This window comes from Zophobas morio, unplaced genomic scaffold (assembly GCF_036711695.1).
Source record: "Zophobas morio isolate AGI-343-1 ecotype UQ-CSIRO unplaced genomic scaffold, CSIRO_AGI_Zmor_V1 ptg000108l, whole genome shotgun sequence".
NCBI lineage: Eukaryota > Metazoa > Arthropoda > Insecta > Coleoptera > Tenebrionidae > Zophobas > Zophobas morio.
The window spans coordinates 5,353,794-5,366,228 of record NW_026972213.1 but is presented as its reverse complement, the minus strand read 5'-3'; the positions used below and the strand labels follow the sequence as shown (position 1 = coordinate 5,366,228).

Sequence of the window (12,435 nt, the reverse complement as noted above, 5' to 3'; positions counted from 1 at the left end):
ATAGATTTTTACAATAAATGTGTAATTTTCCATCACCAGATCGTTGAAACAGCCTGTAAATTAACTGAAATAAGTATAACGTAGGATAAAAATAGTCATAATTTTGCTGGGTTTCAGAATTTCAGTGAAATTAAATGAAATAAAGACAAAATATAAAATTTAGAATTATTAAAGAAATATATCGGTCCTGGAATGACGTCATCAATTTCTGAGCAGGGATGATGACATTGATAACCATTTATATTGCACATTTCGCACTAATGACTGCAATAGTTTCGGTAATTATTATTCACTTCAAAACTTTGAACACAAAAATGAGAATCTCAATTTTTTCACATGAAGCAAAACGCCAAAAACATAAAATTAGACAGTCGTCAAAATATAACATTTTAGAACTTTTTAAATCAGAATTTATATTTATTTTTCAAGCGATAAGCTAAAATATGTACTGAAATAGTGTTGCTGGAATAAAGGACTAGTTTGGTGTTTTCTTTATATTTCGTAGTATATGAGAGTGCAGATTTTTTGTTTTGTTTTGTCTGCCGTTTGTTATGGTTTCTATCTCGGCGTCTGGGTTGGAAAATTTTTAGATGGTGGTTCTTGCAACTTGCCAACCTTTAAATCTTTCTGTATTTAAAGATTAGCAGTAAAAAAGCTAATCTCTAAAAAATTGATCTTATTATCTGAAACAAAATAGTTAAATATACACCGTGACAAACTCTTTTACCTTTTCTGTTTTAGGGCGACGTATTATCCTAAAAAAGTTCAGTTCAATAAATTTACAAGTTTTTCCAAAAGTTATACTTCCAATTTCTTTGAAATTTTGACTTAATTCAGTTTTTAGTCTACTGTGTTTGTATTTTCTGTAAAATAATGTTTCAGTTTTCTGTAATAATTTTTCAGGAGCATTATTGTATACAAATAAAGATACAGATATTATGAACTGAAAGTTAAAATATATATGACACTATTTATTACAAATTTAATAAAAAGAAAAACGTACCTTGAAATATTATAGAATTCATAATCAATTATTGTTACTTACTGGTATGTACTTGATTCCAAAAAGAAACAAATTTGTGATTAATACTTAAGTAGCAGTATCTACTTTGATCTACAATTAAAAAATTACTTTTTGTGCTGGTGGTCCAAATGGCCTTATAAACGATAAGTTAGGACTTAATACGCGAAATGACATTTTACATTAATGATTACATTTTTATTACTTGAATGTTCTGCAGTAACGAAATTATTTTTATTATTATTACTAAAGCTGATAATAGTGATGCTCCTCATTATAGTATTATCTATTTTTACTCTTGGATTGACTACTTTTGAATTGTCGATCTTTCTTTTAATTTCTTGTTTGTAAAAACCGACGTTCAAACACAAGCATAATAAAACTAAATAATGACCTAAAATAAATCTTGAAAACATTTAGATAAATGCGGCAGATAAATGTGGAATAACATATCCCATCATAATTTATTAGATCCGAAAATAAATTTAGTAACTTTCATTTTTTATTCGTTTCTATAATTGTAATGATTGCTATGACTATAAAACTTATTTATTACTCAACAAAAATTAAGGCTTTAATGACAGCGAAGCGTACAACGCAGGACTTTTTCCCGACCTGGGGCCACACATCTAAATTAGAACTAAGTAATTTTTTCGAGAGGAGATCGGCAAAGATTACTTCTTTTTTTGTGTACGGAACACACCTTGTTACGGGCAAGCATGTTCAGTTTTTGCGAACACATCATCAACACGCAACTGAAATATTACATCTCTTAACCCGACTAGACCTATCACACCTGCCCAACCGTAGACAAAATTATGAGGTACATTAAAATAAGCTTTTTATGTTTATTTGATGGGAAAGTGTTGGTCAAATTAATATAATTTATAATGATTATATATCCGACTAATGGACTACGTGAGTAATGATTTTATCAAATTTATTCACGTATAAAATAATTCATTCTGAAAACAGCTTTAATAGGTTTTAAAATTCATAAAATCATTAATAGCAGAACGGAATAAATATGTTTATAATAACGTTAATTATAAATTATTGTGTTTGTTTGCCGCGAATAATAAATTTTGTGTAGGTACAGTCCGCGCTGAAGGCACGAACCTGTTTGGCAAAAATGTAGAGAATGTAGTCCTAATTTAATCACCGTGTTTGGTGTGTTTGATAATGAAAAAAATCTTGAAACCAATTATATATGTAATAGCATCAAAATGATTCAGTTTTACTAAATGAAAAATGATTTTATTTGCTTTTGATTTCGTCCTTTAGAGATGACCAATCGAGCAACTCTTCACAGATATTCCACATGTTTGATACATTGCAAAAGTAAATAGTTCAGATGATGTCATATGTGTGCATAGATTTATTTATTAGACGGTGATTAAAAAAATTATGAAAAACATTGATTTTATGAATTCCTTGAGATTAGTAGAAATCAGAACTAAACAGTACAATAAAACAGACTGTGTACATGAAATAACACCAACTGAAGAATGTTCATTACTGGGAATATAAACATGTAGACAATAATGAATTCAGAAGAAAATATTCCCTGTAATGAACTTAAATAATAAATAGTTTTCGAGATACGCATTGTAATTATGGCTGAGCTGATGCCCACACAACCATTCGTCGTTTTTTTCTTTGAAGATAACAGACGACCCATTCCAATAAACAAATTAAGAAAACCGTATAAAAAGCAACACACAACATCTTGTTCCGACAATAATAAAGCTTTTATGAGCATCGAACGAGTCCTAGATTGTCGAGTGGGACAATGACTTTCATAAAAAGTGCCGAGTCCCAAAGAAGATAACAATCTTGATGCACTTTTAACATTTAAAGCTAACAAAGTCAAACGTCGATCCTTCCAGATTAGTCCGCGTCCACTTTATATGGTCCTCAACTAGTTTTTACCGGAACACAGAACAATAATGCCGTTTTTAAATCGATCCGTTCATAGTTTAAGCGGATTTTCAGAATGAGTATATCATTTTTTGCCATCGAGTTTTGTCCTTTCGCTTTTGCATTCTCATTCTTTGCCATATAGAGAGAAACGGGTTTAGTATGTGTGGGCTGCTTTCTTGAGGGATCAAAGCCAAGTAAAAGTCAAATAAATTCCAATCCGTTAGACGTGAGATTAAGAGATTTGAGGGTAATTTTTATGGTTGGACGTCTATTATTAGGTGTAAGGTAGGGTAATTTGGCGCCTACACGAATCGTGCAACAGTGGTAATAAAGTTATCTTTTATCTAAATAATGAACAAGTCCGACTTCTCTATAAGGAAATACTTGTGTAATTACTTACTCTGATATCGTAGAAAATCAAGAAGCATATAAATGGGTGTTGGTACTTATAATAATTACACTTACCGGCTTTTGATAATCTCCTTGATCTTCATATGAAATTGCTACCAGTGGTTATTGTAATCTAAACAAGAAATCTCCTCACTTTTGTTTTTTTTTAAACAACACTAACTGCTAAATAATTATAGCCCGCGGCTTGCTTAACATTTTTCGAAAGCTGACATAACTCATCTAATTATGATAATAGTTTGTTCTTCGAAACCACGTCTAACGCACTAGGTAGCATTAAATTGCTCAATTCTTTGTAAAATGCGATTTTAATAGTGCCATTTGAGCATTATATGATTTCGAGTCGACATAAGTAATACATAAATGTTCGGATTAGTAGAAATACTCATTTTCATAAGAAGTTTGGAAAGCTAGTTTCTCGAACACGACTATGAGAATGCATAAGAATACGCACAACGTGTTTTGTAAATAATTCACACGAATGTTTTAAATATGAAATACATACGTTTTTTCTTAGACATCTTTTAATGCCACCAAGAACTAATTTATTTGATGTTTTTAGCATAGTTACGAAAAGATTTCAATAATTTTTTGGATTGATGTAAAAAGTAAGAAAAAGAGTTCCAGAATCTGTTTTAGTTGCGTAAGGTATTTATGGATTGGGATTCTTTTCTTAAATGCCCAATTCATTCGTAGTAAATTATGGAGATTGACAATTTCTCGGTTATCTGTTTCACTGAGATCAGAGAATGCTTGTTTATTCGTGGACAGTTTCAAGTGGTGTCTTATACTTATAATTGTCAATGGAATGAACAAACAAATTCTGGTTAGTACTTAACCATCCACAGGAAAGTCTTAAATTACACACAAAATTTTGCAGTAATTGGTTCAGTTTTTTCAAAAATTAAGTCTCTAATAAAATCTCTAATAAGCAGACGATAAACAGACGAAAACGGCAGATCCGATATTTTCATCTTGTATAAGTCATGAAACGTCTAAAAACATATAATATATAATCGGGGACCAAAAATAATGTCGCTATTACTTGCAACTGGCAAAAATATTTCTTAATATAATATTATATGTATGACCTGTATCTTTGTTAAGTTTATTTGAGCTTAGCATCCTAGATGACACGTAGCTAGCTAATGCGTAACTGGAGCTTGCGACTGCGATTTATCACCAAAGTTTTAAGAGAATTAACGTAGACGGGGTTAGGTGTTTAGGATAACGTTTGCCTTTTCGACAAAATAAATAAACATTTCAAACTAGCAAAACTAGCACTAATTATTTTAAGGCTTAAAATGGATTTTCTTTGTAACTTTTACCAGAGTAAAAATAAGTATGTTAAAAATGGAGTTAGGTGATATTTACAGATTTATGTTGAAAACGTCGAATACGTGTAGAGGGAGAAAATAAAAACAGTCTGTTATTTATTCAGAATTTAATTTAATTTAACATTGAGTAGTTATGTTTTAATTTATTTGGTAATGTGAGAATGTGACACTACCAAGATTATGTATATTATGTGTAGGACTTTGAAATTGTTTGAAATGGTGTAAAAATGGTAAAACGTTAAGCAAAATTTCCCTGTTAGTTCTCTCCAAATTTGCAAATTTACTAGCACTCTTTCATAACTGTGTGGCCGTGCCTGAGAGCCCCAAGAACCCGGAATAATAACACTTAGGGGTAGCTGCTTTTTATTCTCACTCTTAACTGTCTAACCTCTCTTCTCACAATTCCCCAGCGCGCACTCGCCTAGTGCCCGCGCTGCCAACTTAACATATCAAGCATCCCTACATCCCCCCTCTTTTGTATTATTCTTTACTTTAAACTAGATTTACAAAACTAAGATATAACTATTAAAATAACAACGTATCTAAATAATATAATACTAGAAAGTGGCTTAATCTATCACAAAATCTTTAAATCTGCCTGGTGGTTTTTTCGTGCGGTTTGGTCTCGCAGAGACGGGAGGTGTTGGCGTTTTTGGTTGTTTGTTGGTTGGTGAAGACATGATCTCTGGCTCAGAATTTCTTGGGGGATTTTCACCCAGCTCTGGTAGTTTTTGCAAATGTTGTCGGTTTCTTCTGACCTGGCCATGAGGAGTCTTTACCCAGTATGATCTTGGTGTTTCATCTGGCGTCTGCACCATTCCCTCTTCTTTTCGATGAATAAGCCACACTCGATCACCAGCTTTCAGCTCCGCATTATCTTTCGTGCGATGCCGTCTATCGTAGTGATGTTTTTGTCGTTGTTTTTCTGCCTCCATTTCTCTCCTAATTGCTTGATGGTTTGGCAGCTTTGGTACCAATCTTCTGCTTATTGCTGGCACCCTGTCCCGTAACTGCCTGCCAAACAACAGCTGGGCTGGGGAGGCTCCGCAGGATAAGGGAGTATTTCTGTAGGCCAGCATGCCCAGAAATGGATCCTCGTTCTTCTTCAAGATGGTTTTCAATAGTTTGACTGCACTTTCTGCTTGTCCATTACTCTGCTGGAATTCCGGGCTGCTGCTCACCCATCGAAATCCGTAGTCCTTGGCAAAAGTTCTGAACTCGAGGCTGTCGAACTGTTTACCATTATCGCTTCTTAATTCTTCCGGAATTCCATGGTGCGAGAATATGTCCTTGAGATATTCTATTGTTTCTAAGCTAGTCAGTTTTTTCAGCTTGCGAATTTCAGGGTATTTCGAGTAATAGTCCTGCACCACTAGGTAATTCTTTCCATTGTAGTAGGCGAGGTCCGCACCTAGGACTTTCCACGGACGGGATGGTACTGTGGAAGGGATCATTGGCTCGACTACAGGCTGGCGGTGCTTGATACAAGTCTCGCAATTTTCAACCATATCCTTCAGATGTCGGCGTATTTCAGGCCACCAAACTGTTGTCTTCGCTTTTTCCAGACATTTGGGCGTGCCCAGGTGTCCATCGTGTAGTACTCGCAAACATTGCTTGCGGAGGGCCCTGGGAATTACTAAGCGATCTCCATAACAGATTAGGTTATTGTGGATTTTTAATTCGTTACGAAATTTAAAGTATGGTGTCACGGCAGTAGGTGGTTTTCCTGGCCATGTTTCTACTACAAATTTCTTCAATAGTTGCATTTCTTGATCTTCCTCCTGATGTTTCCGTACCACCTCTTCTGAGCAGGAACTCGATGATAGTTCTGTCAACACTGCGTTGATATATATTTCCTGGTCCTTAAGCGCTGAATCGCCGTCGCGGTCGCCTTCGTGTAGAGGTGCGCGAGATAACGCGTCGGGTACATGGAATGTTTTTCCCGGGACGTATTGCACATCATAATTAAACTTTAACAACCGCATTCTTAGTCTTTGTAATCGGTTGGAGAGTTTATTAATTTCTTTCGTCGTTAATATCACTAACAGCGGTTTGTGGTCCGTTAGCACTAAAAAACGCGATCCTATGAGAAATTGCTCTAGCCGTTCGCATGCCCACGTGGCTGCGAGTGCTTCTTTTTCGATCTGAGCATACCGTTGCTCCGCGTCACTTAAGGTTTTGGAACAAAAGTACACTGGTTTCCAGTTGTCGTCATTTTGCTGTTGTTCCAACACAGCTCCAATTCCAAATGCTGAGGCGTCGGCTGCGACTCGTGTTGGTTTGTCGACGTCATATTTTGCTAATACGGGAGCTGATGCTATAGTTTCCTTTAAATTCTGGAATTCTTCCTCGTGTTTTTCTGTCCATACAAATGACGTGCTGTTTTTTATCGTCTCTCGTAGATACTTGGTTTTCTCGGCAACATTGCTAATAAATTTCGCGACATAATTTACCATACCAAGAAATCGTTTGACTTCTGTTGGGTTGTTGGGTGCTGGATAGTCACGAATAGCTGCTATGCTTTTTGGGTCAATTTTGATACCTTCCGCTCCAACAACATATCCCAAGTAAGAGGTTTCTGATTTGTTGAATTCACATTTGTCTTTGTTGAGCGTTAAACCGTGTTTCTTCACTACTGTTAGCACTTTGTCCAAATTTTCATTGTGTTCTTGACTGTTTCTGCCCGTGACTAGAATATCGTCAGCATGCACGTGTATCCAGTCAGACTGAAGTTCTTGTATTATTCCATACAGTGTTTTTTGAAATATTTCTGGAGCCGATGTTATACCGAAAGGTATTCTTCGATACATGTATCTTCCGAAAGGTGTTATGAACGCGGTGTATTTTCGTGATTCCGGTGTAATTTCCAGTTGCCAAAACTCGGAAGAGAAATTTAATTTCGAAAATAACTTGGCTTCCCTCAATTTGGCAAGCGTTTCGTCCACTGATGGGAGCTGATACCGTTCTCGTCTCACGAACTGATTTAATTGCGTAAAGTCTGCGCACACACGTACTTTACCGTTTTTCTTTTGTGCTACCACCATAGGTGCACACCACTCTGTTGGACTGTCCACACGTTCGATCACTTCTTGTGTCACCATTTTGTTTATTTCTTTTTCCACTTGCTTCATTAACGGAAGGGGTATTCTCCTGGGTGTCGCAATGGAGAATGAAACTGCGCCCTCCTCAACACAGATCTTATGCTGAAAGTTGTGTAACTTCCCCAAACCTTTGAATACTTCAGGCTTTTTGCGAGAATTTCTTCTTTGGTTGATCGCTTATTTTCTAGCCTCACTTGATCGATCATTTTTATCTCGTTTCCCAACCGCTGTACGATCTGTAGTTTCAGCAAAGCTGGTTCTCCCAGAAGGTTTTCGTTCGTGTCAGCGACGTAGGCTTTAATGACTTCTTGTCTCCCACCTATTTCTAAGGGAATTTTTATTTTGCCCAGCACAGGACATCTGTTTTGGCCCAAACCTGCTAATACTGTTCGAGTAGGTTTCAATCTGTAATGATTTTTTTAATTTCTCTTCATAGTCTTTTGAGGTTATGACCGATTCCTCAGCCCCTGTGTCAAGTTTAAAGACTAATTTTATTTCACCACAGTTGAGAGTCATGCGAAACCGGCTGGATCGCTGCACTCTGTTCACCTTAATAACTCGATAAAGCTCATAGTCACTGTTGTCAGTGCTACTTTGATCTGCTTGTACATTTTCATTAATTCGTTTCGTTCGGCACTCAGACCCATAGTGACCAATCAGTCGACATTTTCTGCATTTTTGGTTGTTGGCTGGACATTCTGTTCTGGGATGGCTTGGTTCTTTACCACAGCGCATACATTTGTTTCTGTTTTTCTTTTTTTCTGGTCGATTCCCTTGTTCTCGACTACTTTTCTGCTTTTGTGGCTTTTTGTTCTTGACAGCGCCTATATGCACCCCCTCTCTGAGCTCTTGGTTTTCTGTTTTGATCGTCTCAGCTTGCATAATTTTATTTACCGTCATTTCTAGGGTTAATTTTTCAGTCAATTGTAGTGACTCGGATAATTTTTGATCCCGTATGCCCACTACAAGTCGGTCACGAACCAATTCGTCCTCTAACTGTCCGTATTTACAGTCTTTACCTAGAGCAACAATGGCAGTAATATATTCTTGTGCGGACTCACCTTCTTTTTGGTTTCTCCGATTGAACTTGGCTCTTGCATAAATTATATTTGTAGTTCCAACAAAGTAGCCAGTAAAAAATTGTTTCGCCTCTGCGTACGTGTCGAATGAATACTCGTCTTTCTTTTTCGTTTCCAGAATCTTCGTGACTTTCTGGCCCATGTGGAGCAAAAGACTATTTATTTGTACTTTCTCGTCTGCTGTGTCCAACTTTGTCGTTATTCTGTAGCGTTCATAATGCGTTAGCCATGCCGTCCATTCGTTTTTGTCGAAACTAAATGCTTCGGGAGCCGGCACTGAATTAATTACGCTTGGTTTTGCAGTTGAGTGCAGATTCTGGAGCATTTGTTGTAGGACGTTCAGTTGTTGGCGTAGGTCAGCGATTTCCTGCTTATCGTCGCCGTTGTCCGTCATTTTGTGGATTTTCTTGTTTGTTTCTTTTTCGAACTTATCCGTTGGTTGTTTTCACACCTGACACCATGTGTGGCCGTGCCTGAGAGCCCCAAGAACCCGGAATAATAACACTTAGGGGTAGCTGCTTTTTATTCTCACTCTTAACTGTCTAACCTCTCTTCTCACAATTCCCCAGCGCGCACTCGCCTAGTGCCCGCGCTGCCAACTTAACATATCAAGCATCCCTACAATAACCCTGCCAACTAAATTTTAGCAAGACACTGAACATAAAATATTTCTTTAGCTATAATAATACACTTCTATTTTACTTTTATGCAAATGGGTTATCCTAAAGATTAAGTTTCTACCATCAAACTTTTCAAATTTATTTCATAGATTAATTTATGGATTGATATAAATACTCATGAACTAAAATGTATTAATTCATTGACACGCAAAATTGATGACGTCACCTGCAAAAAAATTAAGAAAGATACCTACAGCAAAAATAGCTTCTTCGACACATGCTTCCTTTTACTCTATCTCATTTCTAATGAAAAAAAGTCGACGATATTTGCTACGTGACTTATAAAGATTTTGTAAGTTAAAATCAGTGGTGTAAACGGGGTTCCGAATTTTACATAAATAATCGAAATATAGTTTTTGAAAAATGAGAAAGATGATAATAAACTAATTTAAAAATTGCTCTTGCATTATATAAAGAAAGTTATGGATGAGTTACGAGTATATTTAAAATTTCATAACAATGAGTTTGTTAACAACGATATATTACATTTTGAAAATGCATAGAAAATCCCATGCGTAAAAGTCAAGACGACTTCCCGTAACAGACATGCTACAATTTAGATCTAGCTGTTTCTTTTTCAAGCAAAAATACTAACTGTGTTGCCAATTAGTTCTTTAAGAAACGTCTAGAACAAATGGTCAACTGTGACACATTTACAGTATGTTTAAATACCAGGGGCGGCTTGTCCTATGAGGCAGGTGAGGCAGTGCCTCACCAATGAATTTTACGCCTTATTAGGATTTTTACTATTTTTTAACGACACATTTCGGCCAATGATTTGTGTCTTTTTTCTAAAATTTTAAAAATAAATATGGAAAATTATATTCTTATTTTTATCTCAGTAGGTACCCGTTGCTCCCTTAATTAAACAGCGCGCTGAAACTCTCGACACAACATGTATTTTGTGACGCGAATGAGGCAAACTCGGAGCTTGCCTCTACAGGGGACATAGAAATCATATCGTTAATAGGCAAGCAACCTGCAATACACTCATAAGCGGTATGAGTTGAAAAAGGACAAAAATGAGGCTAGCCTCATTTCCGTGCTTGCAAAAGAGATGGACAACAATATTTGCGCGCGGAGAACGTGCGACTAAAATGCAGTCTGCATTTGCAGAAGTATTCAAAATTAGGCCGTTAATTGTTTTGCCACAAATCTGTGTGTGTATAAATTGATTCAAAATTTCGGTAACAGAATTTTGTCTTAAAAGTGCCTACGTTTGTGTGTGTCGCGTTAGTGCTTTGTGCTTGTCATAATTTGATTTCGGTAATCGTTATTTAAGATTACGAGTAAATCGAAATTTTTCTCTACTAATGTTAAATGACAATAGCAGTTCTGTTTTTTCTACTTTCACGTATGATGATAAATTGTATGTAGTTAAGGAATTAAAACGGCCGGTTCCTGGTTTGAGTAAATCGTTAATTATTGATCTATAAAAAAGTTTAAAATAAATCCAGAGTATATATATTTCATATGTTTTTCGTTTTGTTTTTTGTTATAAATCAAATAGGTTTATTTTATGTTGTATTTGATTTTTTTCGATATGTTTTCTTTAAAGTTTATTTTAATTTTGTTTTTTTTTTTTAAGTTATATTAGTTTTTTCTGACCACGTTTCCCTTTCCTTTTGTCCTGTCATTCCCATCCTTTCCTTACAAGAGTTCCTTACACCTTCACGTTGGTTCTTGGTGGACAGTTAAATGAGTTTACAAATTTGTTTATTTGACTAAGTAGAAAATATTTAAGTAATCTTGATTTATTTATATTTTGGAGCGTATTGTGCTTTGCCTCATCAACTTTTCAAGTCATGAGCCGCCCCTGTTAAATACTGTTATAATTTATGTAATACATATTATATACAGATTTTATCACTAAAGATAATCATAGAATATCCTCGAATGTCGAATGTTACTTCCAACTTCATGCAATCTTTACGAAGTTACTAAAAGTGTTTTCTACTTCCTTCAACATAAATTTGGGATTTTATTGGTGGCACTTAGCCTCTTCTTCCTTTACATGTTTTAGAGCCCAGTTTTTGCAAAATTTTAATAAGTTAAAAATAGTAGAAACTCAAATGGTATTTCTTGTATTATCATTTATCAATAACTATTCAAAACCACTCCATTTATTGTTAATTTAATGCCCTCATTAGAAATAGTCCGATGACTTTGTACACTTCAACAGTACGGTGGCAAAGAATATAAACAACGTCTGTAACAAAATCCCAAATCCTGGCCACTTGTTCACCTGTTCTTTATCCAGCAGATAATCGTTAAACAGAATATAAGACGCACCAATTACAGATCCAAACGATACCATAAATCCGACCAGAAGACAGGTTCTGATTATCAAAGTTCCACAACAAGTGTTTGACGCATACAAATTAGGCTGCTGGATCAAACTGATCGGTATTAACATGACGATGACCATACCGGCAGTAGCGAATAATCCGGGCAGAAATTCACAGACGTCGACCAAGTTTTCAGCTATTAGAGCGATCATGATCCACCATCCGGAGAAAAAAAAGAGACTGGCCGTGCAGGCGAGGGCTGCGTTGAATTTTAATGGAGATACGTCGCCGATACATGGGAGAGTTAACACTTGGTACATTGTAAGGAGGTTGCGAAATTAATCAGTTTTTGACATTTTATTGATTTACATGTCAGTCGCGTAAGTTTTGGGATGGAAAAATTCGATGTGCTCTGAATGCCCTGAATAGGAAGAAAAACTATAGACAGTAACGATACTGATGGTATCGGTATATATAGTGAAGACTTATGAACTTTAAATATAATGAAGTGTAATAAAAACAACATTTGTCATAGTGCAGTTTTAAATTGACGATTACTTCCCCTTTAAATGTGAGTTAGGAGCAGTTATAAAATATA

At 35.7% G+C, this 12,435-nt stretch overlaps 1 protein-coding gene across 1 annotated transcript; it reads right to left on the bottom strand.

Moving 5' to 3' along the window:
- Positions 1-11,695: 11,695 nt before the first annotated feature.
- LOC135144723 (transmembrane protein 50A-like) lies at positions 11,696-12,157 on the bottom strand. The gene has a single exon (XM_064076779.1). It carries the CDS (start codon positions 12,155-12,157, stop codon positions 11,696-11,698), a length of 462 nt encoding a protein of 153 aa, XP_063932849.1.
- Positions 12,158-12,435: the final 278 nt, after the last annotated feature.

What these genes read in the sequence shown, in the direction of transcription:
- LOC135144723 (XM_064076779.1), bottom strand. Translation starts at nt 12,157, where the DNA reads ATGTACCAAGTGTTAACTCTCCCATGTATCGGCGACGTATCTCCATTA.